Source organism: Mauremys mutica, chromosome 1, assembly GCF_020497125.1.
Source record: "Mauremys mutica isolate MM-2020 ecotype Southern chromosome 1, ASM2049712v1, whole genome shotgun sequence".
NCBI lineage: Eukaryota > Metazoa > Chordata > Testudines > Geoemydidae > Mauremys > Mauremys mutica.
In genome coordinates, this window is record NC_059072.1 from 365,976,528 (window position 1) to 365,997,784 (window position 21,257).

General features: G+C 47.5%; 1 protein-coding gene across 2 annotated transcripts; it reads right to left on the reverse strand.

Moving 5' to 3' along the window:
* Positions 1–8,368: 8,368 nt before the first annotated feature.
* Positions 8,369–13,117, reverse strand: LOC123374654 (olfactory receptor 52R1-like). 2 transcript variants are annotated; one of them, XM_045024852.1, is made up of 2 exons: positions 13,077–13,117; positions 8,369–9,287 (listed from the first exon to the last, which is right to left on the reverse strand). In XM_045024852.1, exons 1-2 carry the CDS (start codon positions 13,115–13,117, stop codon positions 8,369–8,371), a joined length of 960 nt encoding a protein of 319 aa, XP_044880787.1. The 2 variants fall into 2 exon arrangements, with proteins under 2 accessions (XP_044880787.1, XP_044880778.1); XM_045024843.1 differs by lacking the exon at positions 13,077–13,117 and adding an exon at positions 12,315–12,375 and having other exon boundaries at positions 8,369–9,309.
* Between the last annotated feature and the right edge of the window lie 8,140 nt (positions 13,118–21,257).

Sequence of the window (21,257 nt, forward strand, 5' to 3'; positions counted from 1 at the left end):
GATGGCTGGATAGAGATCTGGAGAGAGATGACTAAGGGGAGACACAAACACTTTCTGCAGACACACAGGGCTGTCACTAAGGGATCAGAGGTCAGTAATTCTCATCAGTAACTATCATCATACTAGCAACAAAAAGTCCTGTGGCACCTTATAGACTAACAGACGTATTGGAGCATGAGCTTTCGTGGGGGAATACCCACTTCGTCGGATGCATGTAGTGGAAGTTTCCAGCGGCAGGTATATATATGCAAGCAAGAAGCAGGCTGGGGATAACGAGGTTAGTTCAATCAGGGAGGAGGAGGCCCTCTTCTAGCAGTTGAGGTGTGAACTCCGAGCGAGGAGAAACTGCTTTTGTAGTTGGCTAGCCATTCACAGTCTTTGTTTAATCCTGAGCTGATGGTGTCAAATTTGCTGATGAACTGAAGCTCAGCAGTTTCTCTTTGAAATCTGGTCCTGAAGGGTTGTGAGTTCAATCCTTGATGGGGCCACTTAAGGATCTGAGGCAAAATCAGTACTTGGTCCTGCTAGTGAAGGCAGGGGGCTGGACTTGATGACCTTTCGAGGTCCTTTCCAGTTCTATGAGATAGGTATATCTCCATATTATGGTACAAACAGTCCCCCAGTTTTCCATACACAGGCTAGAAATCCCTGAAGCCTGCCACCACAGCCCCCGTTCAGTCCTTATTCCTAATATATTTCAAGGTGATTAGTTGTGGGGAGAGTGACACCAGGTGATGATGTCACTTGCCCCTTTTATAGCTTCTGCCATGAGGAGGGAAATTCAGTTTTCCAAGCAAAAGCCCCTAGCGCAGTTAGCGGAAAATTACAGACATAAGACAGAGTCCAGTGTCACATCACCTGGTCACATGCCCTTGCCTGCTTCAGTGAATCATAGCAGGGGCCATTACCTGTATCCTGGCTGGTACCTTCAGAGACTAGTCCATCAGGTGGGGATAAGATTCTTCTAAGGCCCTTTGTGTTTCTTAATGGGCCCTAACCTTGAATGGTTCATCCACAATGCGCTGGCTAGACTGGAAGTAAACTACCTTGTGGGTGTTACCCAGAGGTAAACACAGTTGAAATACTGATACATAGTGTCAGGAAGGAGTTGAAATTCAGACAGCAGAAAAGACAGAAACTGTTGAGAAGCAAGGACATAGTTTCTGTCAATACCTGATAACATAGCTCAGCTTATATGCTCAATGCCCACCCAGTAACTCAGCTCTTAGAACAATGCTAACCCTCCCTTCACAACTCAGCGGATGTCTGTAGGCACTCATCCCTCCCCTCCCCACCCCGCCTCCTTCTCCCGCAAGGTAGCCATAAATGTATGATGCAAGTAGGATGACCTCTATAGGTAGGTACTGTTCTTATTTTTATCTTTGTTCACGGTTCTTTCTTGACTTGTAACAATGTCTGTCCCTGTATGTACAGATAAATGTAAATGAATTGATAAGAGAATGTATACAACTGGCAACGGTGGCACCATATTTTCGAAGCTGCTTGTCAATGTTCCCAGTACTGTAAATAACCCCCCCTCAGTATTGTCTTTGCTTGCCTGATTCTTGGGGAAAAGAATCTTTTTGCCTAATCAGTTTGGCGCAGCAAGCAAGGTGTGATTGGGAATCCTCGGAGAGTTTCTCACAACCAGGGATAAAGGTGAGTACATTTTACTTACCACCTCTAGTGCACACCTTGGTTTGGGACTCCCCGAGGCATCCCTCCACACCCCTTTTTTAATATGAACCACATATTGGATGCACAGGCAAGAGGTCTGAATGGGACTGTGTTTGTGGCCAAGGTTGCTGGGTGCAGGGATCGCTGGAGGCAAATGTTGCACTGCCAGGTACTGAGCACCAGGGTGTGTGCTGCAGTGATTGTTGGGGTGCAGGGATCGCTGGAGTCGAAGGCTGCACTGCCAGGTACTGAGCACCAGGGTGTGTGCTGCAGTAAACTGAGTACAATGGTGTCCTCAGTCACTCTCCCCTGAAGCGCCACGTAAGTGGGTTTCAGGAAGCTGGGATACAATGTCTTATGAATTGCCCCAGAATGCCTCAACGATACCCTCCACGGGGGAGGGGGAAGGGGGGGGACTCGTTGGCTTGCCCCAGGGTGTACCAATGATATTGATTTTATGAAAGGGAAACATGGGAAGGTACAAAAGATAATGGCAAAAGAAGGCTGGAATGAGGGTACGAGTACGATGGACAGTGTGTTGTGGTGGTCTGGACTCTGGTCAGACAAAAGAAAGGTTAAGGAAAAGGATCGTAATGATGTATTGTGATATGGAAGGAAATTATAAGAGTTGGAAACACTCCAAAAGGCTCTTCCATCACAGCTGACTCAAAAGGCAGATTGCAACCGCAAGCTGAGCGAGCTTGCAGCAGAAAACAGGGCTCTAAAAGCAAAACTAAAAAAATAAAACCAACTTTTCTGCATGTCATATTGTTGCTAGCATACAACAAAAGGGTAATTTTACTAACCCTGACTCGAGCAGTGATTCTGATAAAGACCAAAATGAAATTAATTGGAAACACCTTGAGAAGCAAATTCAAGATTGGAACCTGGCACACATGGGGACAGATCAAGATAATTGACCCCCTCCTCCTCCTGCCCCCCTTTTAACCCAAAATTCAGTGGCAGTTCTCCCTTGGCCCCTCTCCAAGAGGCCACTCGGTGGCTCATAACACTTGTAAGTACCCTCCTCTCAGCACAGAGGAAATGAGAGCTTTACTGAAAGATCTCCCTGATCTAAAGCCGAAAGACCCAAATCTGATATTCTGGAAAAGAATAAGCCAGATGGTTACCACCGATATGTTACATCCCAGGGATCTTTATATCTTAACAAAAGCTAAATGCCCCAACCTATCATGGGCACCAAAACGGTGTTTGGACATCTGTTACATTTGAATCTGACAATGATATGACCTCTGCCTGCACTGAGTTTAAGGAAGCCGCCCAAGAAGCCTTGGGGAACGGAGCCAGTAATTGGGGATTGATCGTGGGCTGCGTACAAGGCAAGGATGAGCCGGCCTCTTAATACTGTGAAAGAAAGTGGGAGATGTATTCCAGCCACGCAGGTATTGCAGACCCCACCCCCCCAAAAAATGACCAGGCATTTTTAAAGATGTTAAAGGAAGGTTTTAACTCCCAGCTGCAAACAGCCCTTAATTTGGGAGTGAACCCAGGCTCTGATTATGAATCTATATTTATGTGGGCCTCTGAATGCGAAGCCAGAGAGGCCAAAGAGATAAGGAGCAAAGCTGCTTGTGTTGCTGTGGTAACAGCAAAAGATAATGTAGGCGGCTATACTTGTGGGTGTCTCAGATGTAGTAAGAGGAGGCCTGAGATATAAACCTTGGTATCAGAGGCCCGGTATGAGGCCTGAGGCCTGAACTAAAGTAATGGTCAAGACTTTGGGAACATAAAGCGTAGTTAAGCTGTGAGCCAGAGGCAGGCCTTGCTCACAGAAGCTGGCAAGGAAAGGGCTGATGCTGCAAAAGGAGACATACCTAAAGGTACTGGACACCAGAGATCAGAACATTCACATACTCGTACACTCCACACAGATAACAAGGAACAGTCTGACCCATCCCAATGACAGGGCCGAAAGGGGAATATGATGGAAGAGGTGTTTTGTTTGAACCAACATGTACACGATGAGAGGCGGCACCTTGCTGTGTAGAGGGGTTGCACCTCAATACATCAGGAGTGATGTGTAACTTGTTTGTACCTGCGTATAAGAATGCACCCCTGAGTGTATGTCTGTGTCTGGACTAGGGGGCAGTGGAAAGTCCCGCCACTGACTGAGCAGGTCCATTGTCAGGGACCACAGATGTACTAGCTAGCAGCACCTTAGCAGCACCTTGGATCTCTGATTTGGGGAGCTGGAGACTGTGTTTCTCTTCGACAATAAACCTGGCCCAGGTGCCTTCGTACCTTACAAGAGTCTGTGGTCATTGGGGGTCTCTCGGGGTCTGCTGGGTCAGCTCTCTGCGCAGAGCCAGGGCAGCATACAGAGGGAACACGCATGCATCCGATTGATATCAACATTGAACAGAGCAGAGCATCACACCGGTAGCATCTGGCAACATACCCAAAAAACTGCAGGTGCAAAACCCCAAAGCCTAGTCAGGGACAGAATCACGGCCAGTTGAATCCCTGCAAACTTCACTGACTTTTCAACCTGGTCCTGGTCCTGTCCCCACTGCCGCCCCCACCCCATCTCCCAGTGTTTTGTGTGAGGAGAGACCGGACATTGGGCAGCCGGGTGTCCAAGCCAAATAACCCTGGGTAACCAACTACAGCCCCAGCCAGTGTCTCAACTGACTGCCAACCCTTACTCACACCTGAGTAAAACGGAAATGGACAGGCTGTAAAATCCTATGACCTGCTAGGACCCAGTGCCCTCCCTTGCCTGTCAGTACTGCCAATGCAGATATAAAACCCTTGAGGCCACACTTACAAGCACGGATAAGGGGTTGGCCATGCACAATTCTCGTGGACACGGAAGTGTCTGTTTCCATTACTGACCTCCCCCTCCCCACTACTAAACAGTATATTGCTATTTCAGGGGTAGGAGGTGCACAGCTCACGGCTTATAAAAGCTCCCCTGTTCCTGTAAAATCTAAACTATTCTTCTGGACTCAGTCTTTTTTTATGTAGCTCCAAATGCAGAGAGGACAATTTTGGGCATGAATGTCCTCTGCGACCTTGCAGCAACCCTTAACCTTGCTCAAAGTACAGTTACTGATAAACGTATGTGTACTCATACCATCCCCCTCTGCAATGATACATCCCTCTCTTCTGTGGCAACTGCCAAATCTGTGGCTCTAACTTGGGATACATCTAACCCCTTTTCAAGAATTATGTTCCAGGTTCCCCTCTGTTTGGGCAGAAAATAAGCTTGATGCCTGCTCATCTTTGCCCACCCATCCAGGTTACCAGTCAATTTCCTCCACCTACCAAGCAACCCCCCTCAAACCTGAGGCCATGGAGGTGGTAGGTGACATTATTCGCTCTTTACTTCAGCCAGGCATACTGGTTCCTTGTACAAGTGCACCCTCTTCAGCTCTGGACGCTCCAGAGACCCCCTCTCGGGCGGATGTACAGGAGGGAAATCAAGTCATGGTATTGGCCATACAAATACCCCTGTGAAAGTGCAAGAAATTCCAACATGGGTTCATAAAAACAGAATTAAAATGGATAACTAAATTCATTTTGTTTATATTGTATCCTTTTAGGTAACAAATGTGACTCCCCACGTTAATCCTCCTGGCAAACGTACCTGATGCAGCCCCCTGGGATCTGCCCTTGGTACATGTTACACAAGATTCCTGTTTCAAAGCTGGCCAATATGTGCAACTCCCTACAGGAGGCAGCGGTGAATGGGCAAAGAAACCAGACACGTGGCTTGCCCCAAGACTGGACCATCTGGGACCTATTGTGGTTACAGCTCACCTCCAAAAACATCCAGGCCTGGACATGCTCTGAGTACTAAACAAGAAGCCTGCTCCCAGCCTTGTACCTTAAGAATATACCTAATATAGAAGGTGTATATATGAGCTGGTTCACCGTTTCATGAATGGAAAGTGATTATACACCAGCCTCTGTAAACCTGAGCAGATTTACCAAAGACTTCAGACAAACTCACTGGCAAAGATAAACAGTAAAACAAGTTTATTGATGACAAAAGACAGATTTTAAGTGATTATAAGTGATAGGCAAAAAGTCAGAGTGATTACCGAGAGAAAAGAAAATATAGGCAAGCAGTCTAAACTCTCAACCCTATTAGACTGGGCAACATCGAGATTAAGCAGTTTTTCTCACCCCACTGGATATACACAGGTTTCTCCACTGGAACCTGGGCCAGTCTTCTCTGTTGGAGTCTTCAGTCTTCTGAGTGTCATTGTTGCTTGCAGCATAGGTGGGAGAAGGAGAAAGGACAACCATGTGGCCATTGTGTTCTGTTTTATAGCCTTAATCCATGTGCTGGGAGAACACAGGTCCAGGCATATCTGGAGGCATTATTGAGTCTCCAGGCAAGGTTGAGCAGTTCTCCTGGTGTGGCCTCACGCAGGTGAGTCATTGAATTGTAACTCACTTGCTGGACAATGGCTGTTGATCATTGTTTGACACCCACCCGAGCATTCATTATTTTCCTTGCTGTTGCCTCTGGGGAGCTAATATCTGGCCAATTCCCCAATTTACAGTATGTTTTACTGACAACCATACATCACAATCGTATAATTTCACATGCACTAATGATATAGATATTTAGATAGAACAGTGACTTTCACCAGGTCACAACCTTTCACGTGATACCTTACATGGCATGCTTTATATGCAATATCATAATTGTATGTACATGAGAAATATGGGGTTTACAGGGGAATCCCCGAGGTATAGCGTGTCACAGGATGCACATTTGAAGTGTCAGAGAGAAGGAGGTGTCTGTGTTTGCGGTGGTGGGGGTGAGTTACGAAGGAAAGTGAGATGGACCAAAATGCATGAGGAGAGAGAGAGTTTCGAAGGGAGAGACAAACCACCTCCCTGAATGCAAACTGTCACTGCCTGGTTCAGGGAACATTTCCTTCGGGGCAACCTGGCTGGATCAGTCCAGGAATCAGAGCACTCAGGGAAACGCTGAGGGCAGAGGAAAATGGGCCACATTTGGGTGAAGAGAACATCTTGTGGACACCTCCCCTCAGGTTTGGGATCACCCAGGCCTTCTCCCCTTCCACTCATGGTCCCCTAGCATCCGAGTAGCAGCTCCAGGTTTACTGTCACAGCCCTGCACAAGCTCCTGCAGCTCGACACCCACCCGATGGCTGTGTTTGGGTCCCCCACAATGTCTCCATATGCTTTCGAGTCGAAGCACTGTTCAGGCCCTGCCTCTGGCTCTGGGTTTCCAGGCCCACTCTCGGGGTGCAGCTTCCGTTCTAGCGCCTCCCTCTGAGAACTGAGACCTGCCCGCCAAGGCCCTGAGACTAGTCGGCTCCCCCAGACTCTCCAATTGCTTCAGCACCCCGTTCCCAGAGCTCCCCCTTGGGCGCCCTCTGGTTCCAGTTTCTCTGTTTCAGGGAACAGGATCGTTGAAGCAAACAGACCCAGGCCTTCCAAAGAGGGTCGCTAAAACAATTCCACAAGAGATACCCAGATCCAGTTAAACAGAATACAACACCTACACGCCATTCCCTGCCTCTGTCCCTTCACCACCCTGGAGCATTCTTTGGGATTTAGTCAGAGCCATTCTGGGGTTCCCAGGGGTCACCTCCTGGCACTCCTGGCTCCTCCTCCAGCTGGAGTCTGTCTCTCTGCTGCAGCCAGAGCCCTGCAACCAATGAGTCCCCTCTGCCGCCCTGGTGCCTCTCTCCTACGCCAGCTTCTTCTGGCTCATCCAATCTCTCTGTTTTTAAAGTGCTGGACCAACACCTCCTCTCTCTGTTTCCTCTTCGGGGGAGGTGCCATTCCTTCCATGCCCACCCAACTGGCTTTTATCTAGAATACAGTTACTTCTTTCTTCTGTCTGGGCGATATCTCATTAAGTGCTGATCATCTTTAATGACCAACCTATTTATAGACAGATGCCTCCATCTCCGCATCCTGCCCCTTTGCACAAGTTGTGTGAGTGAAGAGCACAGGAAAAGCCCAAAGACACAAGGATACAGAGGGTTCACTCAATCAAACATGAGCTAACGTGGTTTCCACCCATCTGGGTTTTACCCAGACAGTCAGGGTTTTTGGCTTCTGTGTCTGGGTGCCAGTTAGGGTTGCCAAGTACCCAGTTTTGAACCAGAAAGTACGGTCAAAAAGGGGATCTGGTAGTGTCCAGTTACTGCGGTGTGGGAGATGCCTTGGGTTATTAACTCATGTCACCCCTGATCATCCTGGGCTGTCTCCTAACTGCAGGCAGGTGCTTTGTCTGGCTGCAGGAGCGCATGTCTCAGACCCGGAGCAGAGGGATCCCAGTCTGAGCAGGGAGGGAGGCGGAGAAAATCTAGTGAATGATGGGGGAGGGGGAGAGAGGAGCAAACGACGGGGTGGGTCCCTCAGCCTTGATGGACTAGGTGGCTCAGATGGAGGGGAATTGGGGAGGGAGGTGGGGCAGAGGGGAGGCCTTGGTGGAAGAAGCAGGTTAGGGGGCAAAGCCTCAATATTCCACTTACTAGCACTTATAAAGTGGAAATCATACGAGTTGTACATAGACAAATTCCCCAGTTTGTCATGCTGACAGAGCACAGTAAGGTCAGGAAAGGATTTAATGTCTCGTTGACTGTCCAGTAACTGATTCAGGGAAAAGGGTCTGGCACCATGTCACCAGCCAGTGGACCTCAGTCTGAAAATCAAAGCACAAGGAGAAAAATCTTTAGGTCCCTCTATGAGTAAAGAGTTGGAGCAGCCTGTTCCGGATCTGTTTGGTCCTCACCCCATAGATGATGGGGTTTAGCATGGGGGGCACCAGGAGGTACACATTGGCAATGAGAATGTGGAAATGCAATGCCAAATTGTGCCCAAACCGGTGCATGAGGAAGGAGAAGAGAGATGGGATGTAAAAGATTAAGATGGTACAGAGGTGGGAGCTGCAGGTCCCAAAAGTCTTCAGCCGGGTGTCTTTTGTGGGGAGGCAGAAGATGGCCCTGAGGATCTGGATATAGGACACGGCGATAAAAAATACATCCAGACCAGTCACCAAAAATGCCACAAAGAGGCCATAGTAACTACTAATGCGGATGTCGGCGCAGGCCAGCTTCACCACGGCTATGTGCTCGCAGTAGGTGTGGGGGATGATGTTGGTTCTGCAATATGGCCACTGCCTCGCCAGGAAGGGATAGGGCAGTACGAGCATGCCACCGCGCAGCACCACAGCCAGGCCGATCTTGGCCACCACGGGGTTTGTCAGGATAGTGGAATGCCTCAGGGGATCACAGATGGCCACGTAGCGATCCAAAGCCATGGCCACGAAAATCCCAGACTCCATCACTGAGAAGCAGTGAATGAAGTACAGCTGGGTGAGGCAGGCACTGAAATTGATCTCCCTGGAATTGAACCAGAAGATGGTCAGCATTTTGGGCAGGGTGGAAGTGGACAGGACCAGATCAGTGATGGCCAGCATGCAGAGGAAATAGTACATGGGCTCATGGAGGCTCGTCTCCCTCTTCACAATGAACAGGATGGTGAAGTTCCCCAAGATGGCTATGGCGTACATGGTGCAGAAGGGGATGGAGATCCAGACATGGGCAGCCTCCAGGCCAGGGATGCCCAGCAGGATGAAGGTGGAGGGGTTGGTGAAGTTGGTTGTGTTGGAATCTGACATGTAGCAGGGGAGAAATTCCTGCATGTACCATATGTCCTCTTGACTTTCTTTATGTGCCAAGGTCTAGGATGATGGTCGCAGGACAAATGCCTGGATGGAGACATAATGTTAATATGAGACACTGCATGCACCACATCTACAGGAGAACCTTAGAGTTACGAACTGACTGATCATTCACAAATCTCATTTAAGCCATTATGCAATCAAAGAGCAGTAGAGCCAAACAAAAACAAGAAAATAAGGCAAATACAGGACACTTCTGTATTAAACGTAAACAATTAATATATGAAAGGAATATTTAAAAAAAAAGATTTGAGAAGGTTAGGAAACAATGGAAAAGCCTTTATTGGAGTAGTTAAAAAAAGTCTAGGAATATAATTCATTCAAGTCAGCAACATGGTTTATGGAAAACAGGTCTTGTCAAATACAGCTGATTTCATCCTTTTATGAGATTTCATGTTTGGCTGATAAAGGGAAACGCACAGACGCAATAACCTTTGATTTCTCTGAGACATTTAATCTGAACACTATTCAATATCAGCAGTGCACACGTAAAAGGAACTAAAAGCTGGCCAATTGAGAGATCTCAGATAGCAGTTGTCAATGGGCTATTTTCAGTGAATGGGGTTATTTTTAGTGGGGTTCTGCAGAGATAATTTCTAGGCCTAATGCTATTCAAAGTTTTCATCAATGACGTGTAAGGAAATGGAAAATCACTGTGATCCTTGGATGCATGCAGAGGGTGGGATGAGTTGGAAAGCAGGGGAAGGACTTTATCTCTGCATGTGGCATTGGTTAAAATGACTGTGTCCCATTCTGGGGTCCACATTTCAAAAAGGATGTTGAAAACTTGGAGAGGATTGAGAAAAGAGCCACACACATGATTAGAAACTGGAGAAAATGCTGGAGAGATTTAAAGAGCTTCATCCACTTATGAAAAATACGATCAAACGGAGACTTTCATGGGAGAAAACTGTGGTACTAATGGGCTTTGTAATCTAGTGGAGAAAGGCAGAGCAAGGCCCAATGGCTGGAAGCTGAAGCCAGACAAATTCCAGGTGGAAATAAGGGCCAAATTTTTAGAACTGAGGGATGCTTTCCTGTAAGATCTGCTTGAGGGCTCGTCTACACTTAAAACGCTACAATGGCTCTGCCGTAGCACTGCCCTACAGTTCCTCACATCTCCTTGTCAATTGCTGGAAATGGGCCATTTTCATTACCACTACAAACAGTTCTTTTTCTTTCCTGCTGATAATAGCTCACTTTAACTGATCGCTCTCCTGACAGTGTGTATGGTAACACCCATTGTTTCATGTTCTCTGTGTATGCTGTAGCCCATGAAAGCTTATTCTCAAATAAATTTGTTAGTCTCTAAGGTGCCACAAGTACTCCTGTTGTTTTTGCAGATACAGACTAACATGGCTGCTACTCTGAAAAAAAGTACTCATAGTGATGGCAGGGGCTCTCTCATCAGCATAGTTCATCCACCTCCCTGAGGGGTGGTAGCTAGGTGATGGAAATATTCTTCCTTTGACCTCATGCTAATATGGGGTTAGGTTGATATAGATACATCTCCAATGGGGGTGGATTTTTTTCTCTTGCACAAAAAGGTAATGCAAATTTCTTTTGCACTAGCAGAGGCAGAGCATGCAAGTCACAAGAGGTGATAGTACTGCTCTACTCGGTGCTGGTTAGGCTTCAGCTGGAGTATGATGTTCAGTTCTGGTCACCAATGTATAGGAAGCTTGTAGAGAAACTGGAAAGGATCCAGAGGTGAGTGACAAGGATGATCAAGGGGATGAAATGCAAGCCAGAAGGGCAAACACTGAAGGATCTGGGTATGTTTAGTATGGGAAAGAAGACTCTTATGGGGGACATGACAGTGGTCTTCAGATACTTGAGAGGCTGCCATAAAAAAAAAGGAGAAAAATTGTTCTCTTTGGTCACAGAGGGCAGGACAACAGGCAATAGACTGAAACTACAGCAGAGCAGATTTAGAAAAAATCTCAGGAAAAACTTCCTAACTGTAAGAACAGGAGGAATATGGAACACATGCCTAGGGAGCGCCTTCACTGCAAGGTGTCAAAAGGAGGCTGGATAACCAGCAGTGTTGGATGGCTTACAAACAACAAATCCTGCATCTCAGCAGGGGACTAGGTTAGATTACCCTGTGGTTTTATGGTTCTATGATTTAACATCCTAATGTAGACCAGTCCTTAGTCAAACATAAATCTAGGCTTATACAGGGGTAACAGGGTGAAATTTAATGGCCTGTGTTAGACAGGAGGTCGGACTGGATGATCTAAATGTCCCTTCTGGCCTTAAACTCTATGAATTTATCAATAAAAAAGTAGATCAAACATTTATATTTACTCTGTCTAATAACACATGAACAAGGGAACATTCAGTTACATTGAAAGTCTGCACATATAACATTAACAAAATATTTTTTTCCATAATATATATTTGGCCTGTGGAACTCCTTGCCACAGGCATTATTGGAGCAACGAGCTTAGCTGAATGGGATTTACAAGTGGATTGGCCATTGTAAGTTGTGCTGATGGCACCGATCTTAGTTAAGGTCGGCTGACACCTTCAATTAAAAGACCTCATTTTCAGTTTGCCAAACTTTAACCATTTCGACTGAAATTTCCCATGCTGGGTATCTGCTTCTGGCAGAATTGTTCTTGAAAGTTTCAGGCATAGCAGTTAAGCCAACTTCTCTAACGAAGCTAGGGAAGAAGAGGTCTTGGCAGTGAGGAATAGTACCTACATGCCTTACAGCAGATAAAATTCAGGGAACAGTGCCCCCCCAATTAACAGTAAGAGCCCTATGACGGAAGAGGAGGAGGTGAGAGTCTCTGCATTAACTCACAGCTGGCTCCAAGGGGAGTTTTGCCTAAGGGGGCCTGAGTAACGAACGAGCCAGGGCCGCAGTATTTGATCTTGTATTGTACATCTACTGACACCTTCCATCATGAAGGATCCCCTGTGCCACTGAAATGCAGCACTTTGGGGCTGGAGGCCATCAGCCATGAGGACCCAGACAAGAGCGACATTTTGGCCAATGATTCTGGAGCCAACTCATCACCTGTGGCAAGAGCCCTGGGATATTTAAAGCTGTGGAGAGTGGAAAGTTCTGCAGACTTACTCTTTATCAAATCAGTCCCACGTTGCACTGGGTTTGTTGACCAGGTGAGCTCCTCAGCAGGAGATGGGTATCTGTGAATTGTGAGATGGAAGTGTCTTCCCTGGGAATCCCCTTTAGGTAGCCATGTCCCACACCTCTCTCAGCCCAGCATCTGCATCAATATCTGAGGCCAAGAGCCAACACAGGTGTGTGCACCATTTATAATACAGCTCTGTGCAATCCCAGTGGGGTTAGCTCAGCCTCTAGCAGAGATGTGGCATCTGAATGTAAACAGGCTGGAGACAAGCCTGCCTGGGCTTCTGTGTTTTTTGTCCAGCTTTAGGAATAAACAGTAATTAAGGGACTTTCCCAAAGGGAGATGAGAACTTCTGGGCTCTGGGCTCAGTCAGAGAGGAATTGGCTGCTCTGTGTATTTATGCATATTTGAAAATTATAGTTGATTAGGAAGAAAACTAGGGATAATGCCTATGTCTCCATAGCGTCTGATACACTGTATATGTCCAGGATGGCTGGGTAGATAATAGATAGACAGCTCTGGAGACAGATGTCTGAAGGGAGACAGGAACACGTCCTGCAAACCGACGGGGCTGTTGCTAAGGGATCACAGATCAGTAATTCTCATCAGAAACTATCATCATACTGTGCAGCATCTTTCATTGAAGGATCCTGAAAACAACTAGCAAAGGAAAGTCACTACCAACATATCCCCATTGTACAGGTAATTAAACTGAGGCACAGGGAGATGTGACTTGGTGAAGGTCACACAGAGAATGTGTGGCAAGATGACAGACAGAACTCAGGAGACCTGACTTCCCTGCCACAACCATGGTCTCTCTGTCACACCAAAAGCTAAATGGACTCACACTGTAGCAGGCTGGGAGAGGGATCCTGAGCCTTTACCATCCTCTCAAGGTGAAACTGAGGTTTGCAGGAGTAGCCAGAGTTTGTCAGCTCCCCACTCCTGGGAAGTGTGAACTCCAGGACTTCACTTTCACTCCCACTCAGAAACTTGGCATCACATCACAGTCTCTGGGGTCACTTTGGGGGAACAAAGTTATTAAAAGTAACACCAGCAGAATGTTCCTGTGGATAAAATCATAGAAGATTAGGGTTGGAATAGCTGGGCAATAAAAACTTCTAAGGATGGAGATTCCACCACCTCCCTAGGTAACCCATTCCAGTGCTTCACCACCCTCCTAGTGAAATAGTGTTTCCTAATATCCAACCTAAACCTCCCCCACTGCAACTTGAGACCATTGCTCCTTGTTCTGTCATCTGGTACCACTGAGAACAGCTGAGCTCCATCCTCTTTGGATCCCCCCTTCAGGTAGTTGAAGGCTGCTATCAAATCCCCCTGCCCCTCTCGCTCTTCTCTTTTGCAGACTAAATATGCCCAACTCCCTCAGCCTCTTCTCATAAGTCATATGCCCCAGCCCCCTAATCATTTATGTTGCCCTCTGCTGGACTCTCTCCAATTTGTCCATCTCCCTTCTGTAGTGGGGGGACCAAAACTGGACGCAATACCCCAGATGTGGCCTCACCAGTGCTGAATGGTGGCTGCCAACTAGACATCGAGACATTGATCACTATCCTCTGAGCCAGATGATCTAGCCAGTTTTCTATCCACCTTATAGTCCATTCATCCAGCCCATACTTCTTTAACTTGCTGGCAAGTATACTGTGGCAGACCGTATCGAAACTTTGCTAAAGTCAAGATATATCACATCCACCGCTTTCCCCAAATCCACAGAGCCAGTTATCTCATCATAGAAGGCAATTGGGTTGGTCAGGCATGACTTGCCCTTGGTGAATCCATGTTTACTTTTCTTGATCACCTTCCTCTCCTCCAAGTGCTTCTAAATGGATTCCTTGAGGAGCTGCTTTATGATTTTTCTGGGGACAGAGGTGAGGCTGATCAGTCTGTAGTTCCCTGGATTCTCCCTCTTTTCTTTTTTAAAGATGGACACTATATTTACCTTTTCCAGTTGTCCAGGTCCTCCCCCAGTCACCACAAGTTTTCAACAGTAACAGCCAATGGCTCTGCAATGACATCAGTCAACTCCCGCAGTACCCTCGGATGCACTGTATCCGGCCCCATGGACTTGAGCATGTCCAGCTTTTATAAACAGTCCGTAACCTCTTCTTTCATCACAGAGGGCTGCTCGCCTCCTCCCCAGCCGTCTGGGAGCTGACCTTGTCTGTGTGAACCAAGGGATAGAGGGCAGCCAGGGGCCTATCTCCCTCACCCCACAGCTGCCGTGGACAGGGGCGGCTCTAGTAATTTTGCCGCCCCAAGCAGGGCGTCATGCCACGGGAGACGCGCTGGCAGTCGCCGGTCCCGTGGCTCCAGTGGACCTCCTGCAGACGTGCCTGCGGAGGGTCCGCTGGTCCTGCAGCTCCGGTGGAGCATCCACAGGCATGTCTGCGGGAGGTCCACCGGAGCCACCTGCCGCCCTCCCGGCGGCAGGCCGCCCCAAGCGCGCGCTTGGCGCGCTGGGGTCTGGAGCCGGCCCTGGCCGTGGAATAAGGAGGGCCCTGTAGGCAGGATAGAGACTGGATTTGTGTTTGTGTTGGATTTCTTCTCTTCCTCTCGGTTTGTTTCCTCCCAGTGTCTCCCAGGTGGAATTGAAATCTAATGTTTTAGGCTGATTCAGACTTTCCCAGACTGCCCCAGCTGGAGGGTGCTTGGATTCCCATAGTGAACTGTTCTGCCTGCTCACCTGGCTAATCAGGGTTATCTGTAGCTGCCAAAAATGGTTTGACCTTTGTCTGTAGCTAAAGGCAAAGGGATGGGGGCAGGCCCTGATTTGGCTGCATTATTGTGTTGATTATTTATGATCATTATTTGTACTGGGGAAGCCTCCTGAGGCCCCAGTATAGTTCAGGGTGCCTTTTGCTGGGTCCTTGGCAAACTCAGAAGAATGTCCTGGGCCATTAAGAGCAGAGCACCTGTTTGGGGCAACTAGATTGGGGCTAGCAAGAATGGGCCATCGAGTGGTGGCTGCACCAAACACCCAGCTGGAGCGCAGGGCTCTCCATTAGCTTTTGTAACTCTGCTTTACTTCTAATCACGCCTCCCTTCTTCGAGTGCAGACTGTGCCTCCTTCTGATGAATTCTCAAGATAACCTCTGGTACTAGAGGGGAGACCAGAGGGCAGAGATAACAGGGCTTTGGTGAAGGAAGAAAGGAAGGAGCCATCCTGGATATGGAACAACTGAAAGCCCAAAAGGCGTTGAAATTCTCAGGTAATGCAGCAGACTCCAGGAAGACATTCAGGCAGAGCTTTGATAAATCTATGCAAGCAACTCAGTTTGGTGAGAAAGGAAACCAGCAGAAATTTTCAATCTTCTTAAACATTGCAGGGCTTGTGGACGTCTTTAATAGCCTGCAAGTCAGGCTTTGTCTGCACTGGCACTTTTGTTCGTAAAACTTTTGTCTGTCAGGGGTATGAAAAAACACCCGATGACCAAGAAGGGGGTGTGGACAGCGCTGTGTCAGCAGGAGCCGCTCGCTGGGGACGGTTTAATTCTGCCGGCAGGAGAGCTCTGTCCCATGGGCGAAGAGTGGCTACACGGTAGAGCGGCGCAGGGGCAGCGATACAGCTGTCCCACTGTAAGGTGTGTGGTGTAGAGGGAGCCGGTTATTACCCATTTTGCAGAAAGGTGAAGAGCCTTGTGTAGTGCAACAGAGCAAAACATTGCAAGGGGGAAAGTTTCACTTTAGAAGAGAAAAGTGAGGTGAGTCCTTTCAAGAATTCCTAAAGATGTGAGTGGGGGAACGGTCCCGCTCTTGTCGGGACCTTTCCTGGCCTATTCACAAACCTGGTGGAATTCACTAATGAAAGGATATGAGTACTTGATCCTTCTTGCTTACCCTTTATCTCACTCCTGCCTGACCTTGAGGGCTCCCTGTCCACTCTCCTGGGTGGCAGAGTCCTCATAATGCCAATAAGGCTGGCACAGTGTTGCCGGCACAGAGGCCCGAGGCGACAGCAACAGTGGTTCGTTGCCCGGTGTGCTTCGCTTCCAATAAACACACCAAGGTGGAGAAGCAAAAACCAGGTTTATTTGAGCCCAAATAAGGTGGTGCAAGGGAGACATAGCAATCTCAAATCCTGCACACCCATACAAGCGGTTTTCCTCTCTTTATACATAACTTCAGCTAAGCATTCCCATCACCCCCACACTCCTCCTCTCCCCCCACCGTTCATTCCCATGCAGCAAATACACTTTGCAATAGCAATTACCTTAAGCAATTAAGTTATACTTGGCAAAAACCACGTTAGCTCGTTAGTAACTCTTCTGTGATCAGTTATCTGTACTTTCCCACCGTGGGGGCTACGTTCTCATGCATATAAATTTAATTACAGCACCTGCTTTCCGCCTATCTTATTTAGTATTGGCTACATCTAGTATCAAGCAGCCTTGACGCTGCCAGTAATTAGCACATAACACAAGAGGTTACAAAAGTTTAGTAAGGCTAACAAAAGCACTTTACATAAAGGTATTTTGGGTCACATAGGCCCAAAGCCATCCTCCCGAGTTACCTAGATTTATGCCTAGTGACACCAACAACAGGATTCCTGGAGGGGATTGACCCACGCTCTTGTTATGGTCACTTAGGACAGGCGCTAGGGTGTCCCCAGTTCAGGGTACTCTCTCCACGCCAGGCGCTTCCCTGACCCACTGATCACTGCATATAGTTCAAGCAAATACAAGTTATTACACAGCAACCAATTTAAAAAATAAGAAAAAGAATGGGAAAGATGAAAGGAAAACATGTCACCCCCGCTCCGTGGGCACAGCGACACCACAAACAGCTGTCTTTGGAATGTGCACAGTCCACCCCTCACACCTCCGCCCAGGGACCTCTGCCCAGTCCCTGGCTGTGCTGCAGGGATGCCACAAGTTGGACATTTGCTCTGGTGGTGGCCACACGCCCTCAGGCTCTGGGTGCAGGACCCTTCTTCCCAGCATCATCTCCCCCCTTCCCCCCGGTGGGTTAATGATCCCCCCACCCCCAGTCTGGCCTGCAGAGCCTTTTGGATGGGGGCATCTCCCTCCATTTGACCCTCTGCCCAGGGTCCCCCTCACTATCCCCAGCTGCTCTCTACACCTGGCTCCACAATGCTCCAGCCCCAGCACTGCTGATGCTCGGCCTCCAGCTCCCTGGGGTGCTTCTCTGGCCCCTCTGGTTAGGGCGCCCACACCTCTGCTTGCAACTCAGATCTCTGGGCTGTTTCGCTGGCTGCTGTGGCTGCGCCCAGCATGGACCTGCTCCCTGGGATGCTTCTGTGACCACCCCAGCTCTGCCTGGCATGGCGGTTCCCCAGCTCTCCTTAGCATGGCCCCGCTCTGGCCCTGGCATCCCCAGCTCACACGGAGGATGGGTCCACCCTGACCTCCCCCTTGGCCTTCCTGTGCTGTCAGTCAGGCTGACTGGGAGAGCTGGCCTCTCCCCATTGCCCCTGGGGCCTGTCACTCTCAGGGGCCTGGTTTCCCATCGACCATTCATTTAGGTACTGAGAAAGGGCCAATCAAAAATCCTCACTAAGTTTTACTGAGGGGCCAACAGTCCCGACATCCCTCCTTGCTAAAATTCTGCCACAGCCATTATATTACCACCAGCACATCTGGGCCCCATATTAACAAGATTAACCAGCATCACGTTATATAAAAAAGCCATTAACTATCAATAAATGAACATTTAACATCCCATGTCCACTTCTTTCTACTCTACATGACAGTATTCATTAAAACACCACTTAGAACAAATAACATAATCCTCTCTAGGTTTAACAGGAAGTACACCCCTGGTAGTTCTCTGGGACCTTATTACAACTGGTGGTTTGTTACCCAATTTTTCTATTCCCTTGTCCCCGGGTTACACCAGGACCATTTGAGGGATCTGTCCATTTTCATCAGGGTTTGGGTTTGCCCCATTGGTTTCAGTCTCCTTGGGACACACTTCTCTATCCCTCCTATGAGCCCTGATCAGAGTAAAAGTCCAATATTTATCTGGTCCCTATGTACAACTCTCCCAGGTCCAGTCGGGATAGTGAAAACCAACAGTTTGGGATTGTTGTGGGTGACCACAGTGCGGGGATTTGACTCACACTTGTCCTGTTTTTTTTATGATGTCCCTGGCATCTATGGTTGTGAAATAGGTACATGGTTACCAGGTCTGATGAGAGCCCCACTGGACTTTTCCTTTTCCTACTTTGGGCTGCAACTTTAGTTCTAGTGAGAACAACTTTGCCGGCTGTTTTGGCCTATCATGGACACCTTTGAGCCAGTCATTGAAATTGGTCACCTCATCCTTAGAAAAAAAAGACTTCTTGATGTTTCTCTGGCAGCACTCTTAAGTTAGCCACCTGTACAAGAGACAGCCCTTGGAGCGCCGTTTGAACTGGAACTGGCAGTCCTATGCCATCCAGAATCATATCAATAATACACATCTGCATTTGCATGCATGCCAGGGCCAAGAGAACATTGCTCTGTAGGACACCAACAGCCTGCTAGAGGTGGAGGTGATCCTTGTCTTAGGATTGTTCCCATTCCCCTAAAACCTGTGCTACCCCATTCTGTATGGAAATTAGCTGATCTAAGGATACCTTCGGGGCACTGCTAAATCCTTTAGGTGTTGACCCATAGCTTTCATTTTATTTTCAGCCACCTCCTCATTTATATATAAAGAACTCCTGCCCCAACACCATCTGTTCCTAAAATGTCCCTTTCCTTTCGATCCATATGGGGTCTAGGAATATCATGAAGATTTATCCAATTCCTCTATACTATGATTGAATAAACTTTCCACAGTGGGGTTCTATTATTGACATATTTGATATGGTAACATCCACAATTACCTTCTTCAGGGTGTGGGCTGGATTAATTACCAATTGGTTCTTTACGTTGGTTTCAACCACATATGCTCCAGTTTAATTATTTATAGGTGGTTCCAAAATCCACATCTCCATGCATTTTACTCCATGGGGTCCCCAAAGGAGCCATTTTCCTGTCATACTGGGTTACATAGAATCATAGAAGATTAGGCTTGGAAGAGACCTCAGGAGGTATCTAGTCCAATCCCCTGCTCAAAGCAGGACCAAAACCAACTAAATTATCCCAGCCAGGGCTTTGTCAATCTGGGCCTTAAAAACCTCTAAGGATGGAGATTCCACCACCTCCTTAGGCAACCCATTCTGGTGCTTCAACACCTTCCTAGTGAAATAGTTCTTCCTAATATCCAACCTAAACCTCCACCACTACCACTTGAGATCATTGGTCTTTGCTGTGTCATCTTCCACCACTAAAAAGAGCCTAGCTTCTTCCTCTTTGGAACCCCCCTTCAGGTAGTTGAAGGTTGCTTTCAAATCCCCCCTCACTCTTCTCTTCTGCAGGCTAAATAAGCCCAGTTCCCTCAGCCTCTCCTCATAAGTCATGTGCCCCAGCCCCCTGATATTTTTTGTTTCCCTCAGCTGGACTCTCTCTGATTTGTCCACATCCCTTCTGTAATGGGGAGCCCAAAACTGGACACAATACTCCAGATGTGGCCTCACCAGTGCTCAATAGTGGCTGCTGTGAAAGTAGAATGAATTATATTGTAGAAGTAGAATGAATTAAAGAAATGCTTTATGTTCCTTTAAGCAGGAATGAGGAATGTTGAGATAAAGTTGTCAGGAAGAGGAACATTAAGGTATTGAACAATGGGTCCACTTAAACTGAAGGTGGGACATTAACAGGAGATTGGTGAGAGTTAATAAGGACATGAGACGTGTCTAGCCTCAGGTAAATTTATCATTTCACACCCTTTCAGCTGTATAAATAAGGTGGTTTGAGCCTTGTATGGCACTCACATTTTCTGGGTGTATTAGCAAAGGGCTTTTGCTAATAAACAGAGTGGTCTGACAAATTGTGAGTCCTGAGTCTGACTTTGACACACTGCCAACTAGACATTGAGACATTGATCACTGTCCGTTGAGCCAGATGGTCTAGCCAGCTTTCTATCCACCTTATAGTCCATTCATCAAATCCATACTTCTTTAACTTGCTGGCAAGTATACTGTGGCAGACTGTATGGAAACTTTGCTAAAGTCAAGATAAATCACGTCCACCACTTTCCCCATATCCACAGAGCCTATCTCATAATAGAATAAAGACTTCCCTTGATCTTCTGGCAATGCTCTTACTAGTGCAGCCCAATATGCTGTTAGCCTTCTTGGCAACCAGGGCACACTTTTGACTCCTATAGAATCGTAGAATCATAGAATATTAGTGTTGGAAGATGTGACGGGTTGGATCACAGAAACCCCCTTGGGGCTGCCAACTGATATGCCAAGACTACTTATGCCCCTGCCTTCCCTGCCAGCTCGGGACTCCAGAACCCTGCCTAGTTGTGCCAGACATGCTTGTCGGCTACAAACACAGACCCAGGTCTGAACCACGTCCTACAAACTGCAGACTTAAATGAAAGCAGCTTAAGAAGTGTTTCTGTCTCTGACACTCAGATGCCTAACTCCCAATGGGGTCCAAACCCCAAATAAACCCATTTTATCCTGCATAAAACTTATACAGGGTAAACTCATAAATTGTTCGCCCTCTATAACACTGATAGCGAGATGTGCACAGCTGCCCCCCCCCCGCCCCCGCCATACATACTCTGGTTTAAATAATAAGTAAAAAGTGATTTTATTAAATACAGAAAGTAAGATTTATGTGATTCCAAGTAGTAACAGACAGAATAAAGTGAATTACCAAGCAAACTAAAATAAACATGCAAGTCTATCCCTA

Bases quoted from the DNA above. Each gene is read 5' to 3' on its own strand.
- LOC123374654 (XM_045024843.1), bottom strand. From the start codon at position 12,375: ATGTCGCTCTTGTCTGGGTCCTCATGGCTGATGGCCTCCAGCCCCAAA. The intron at 9,310-12,314 runs GTGGCACAGGGG...GCTACATGTCAG, and splicing joins CCCCAAAGTGCTGCATTTCA to ATTCCAACACAACCAACTTC.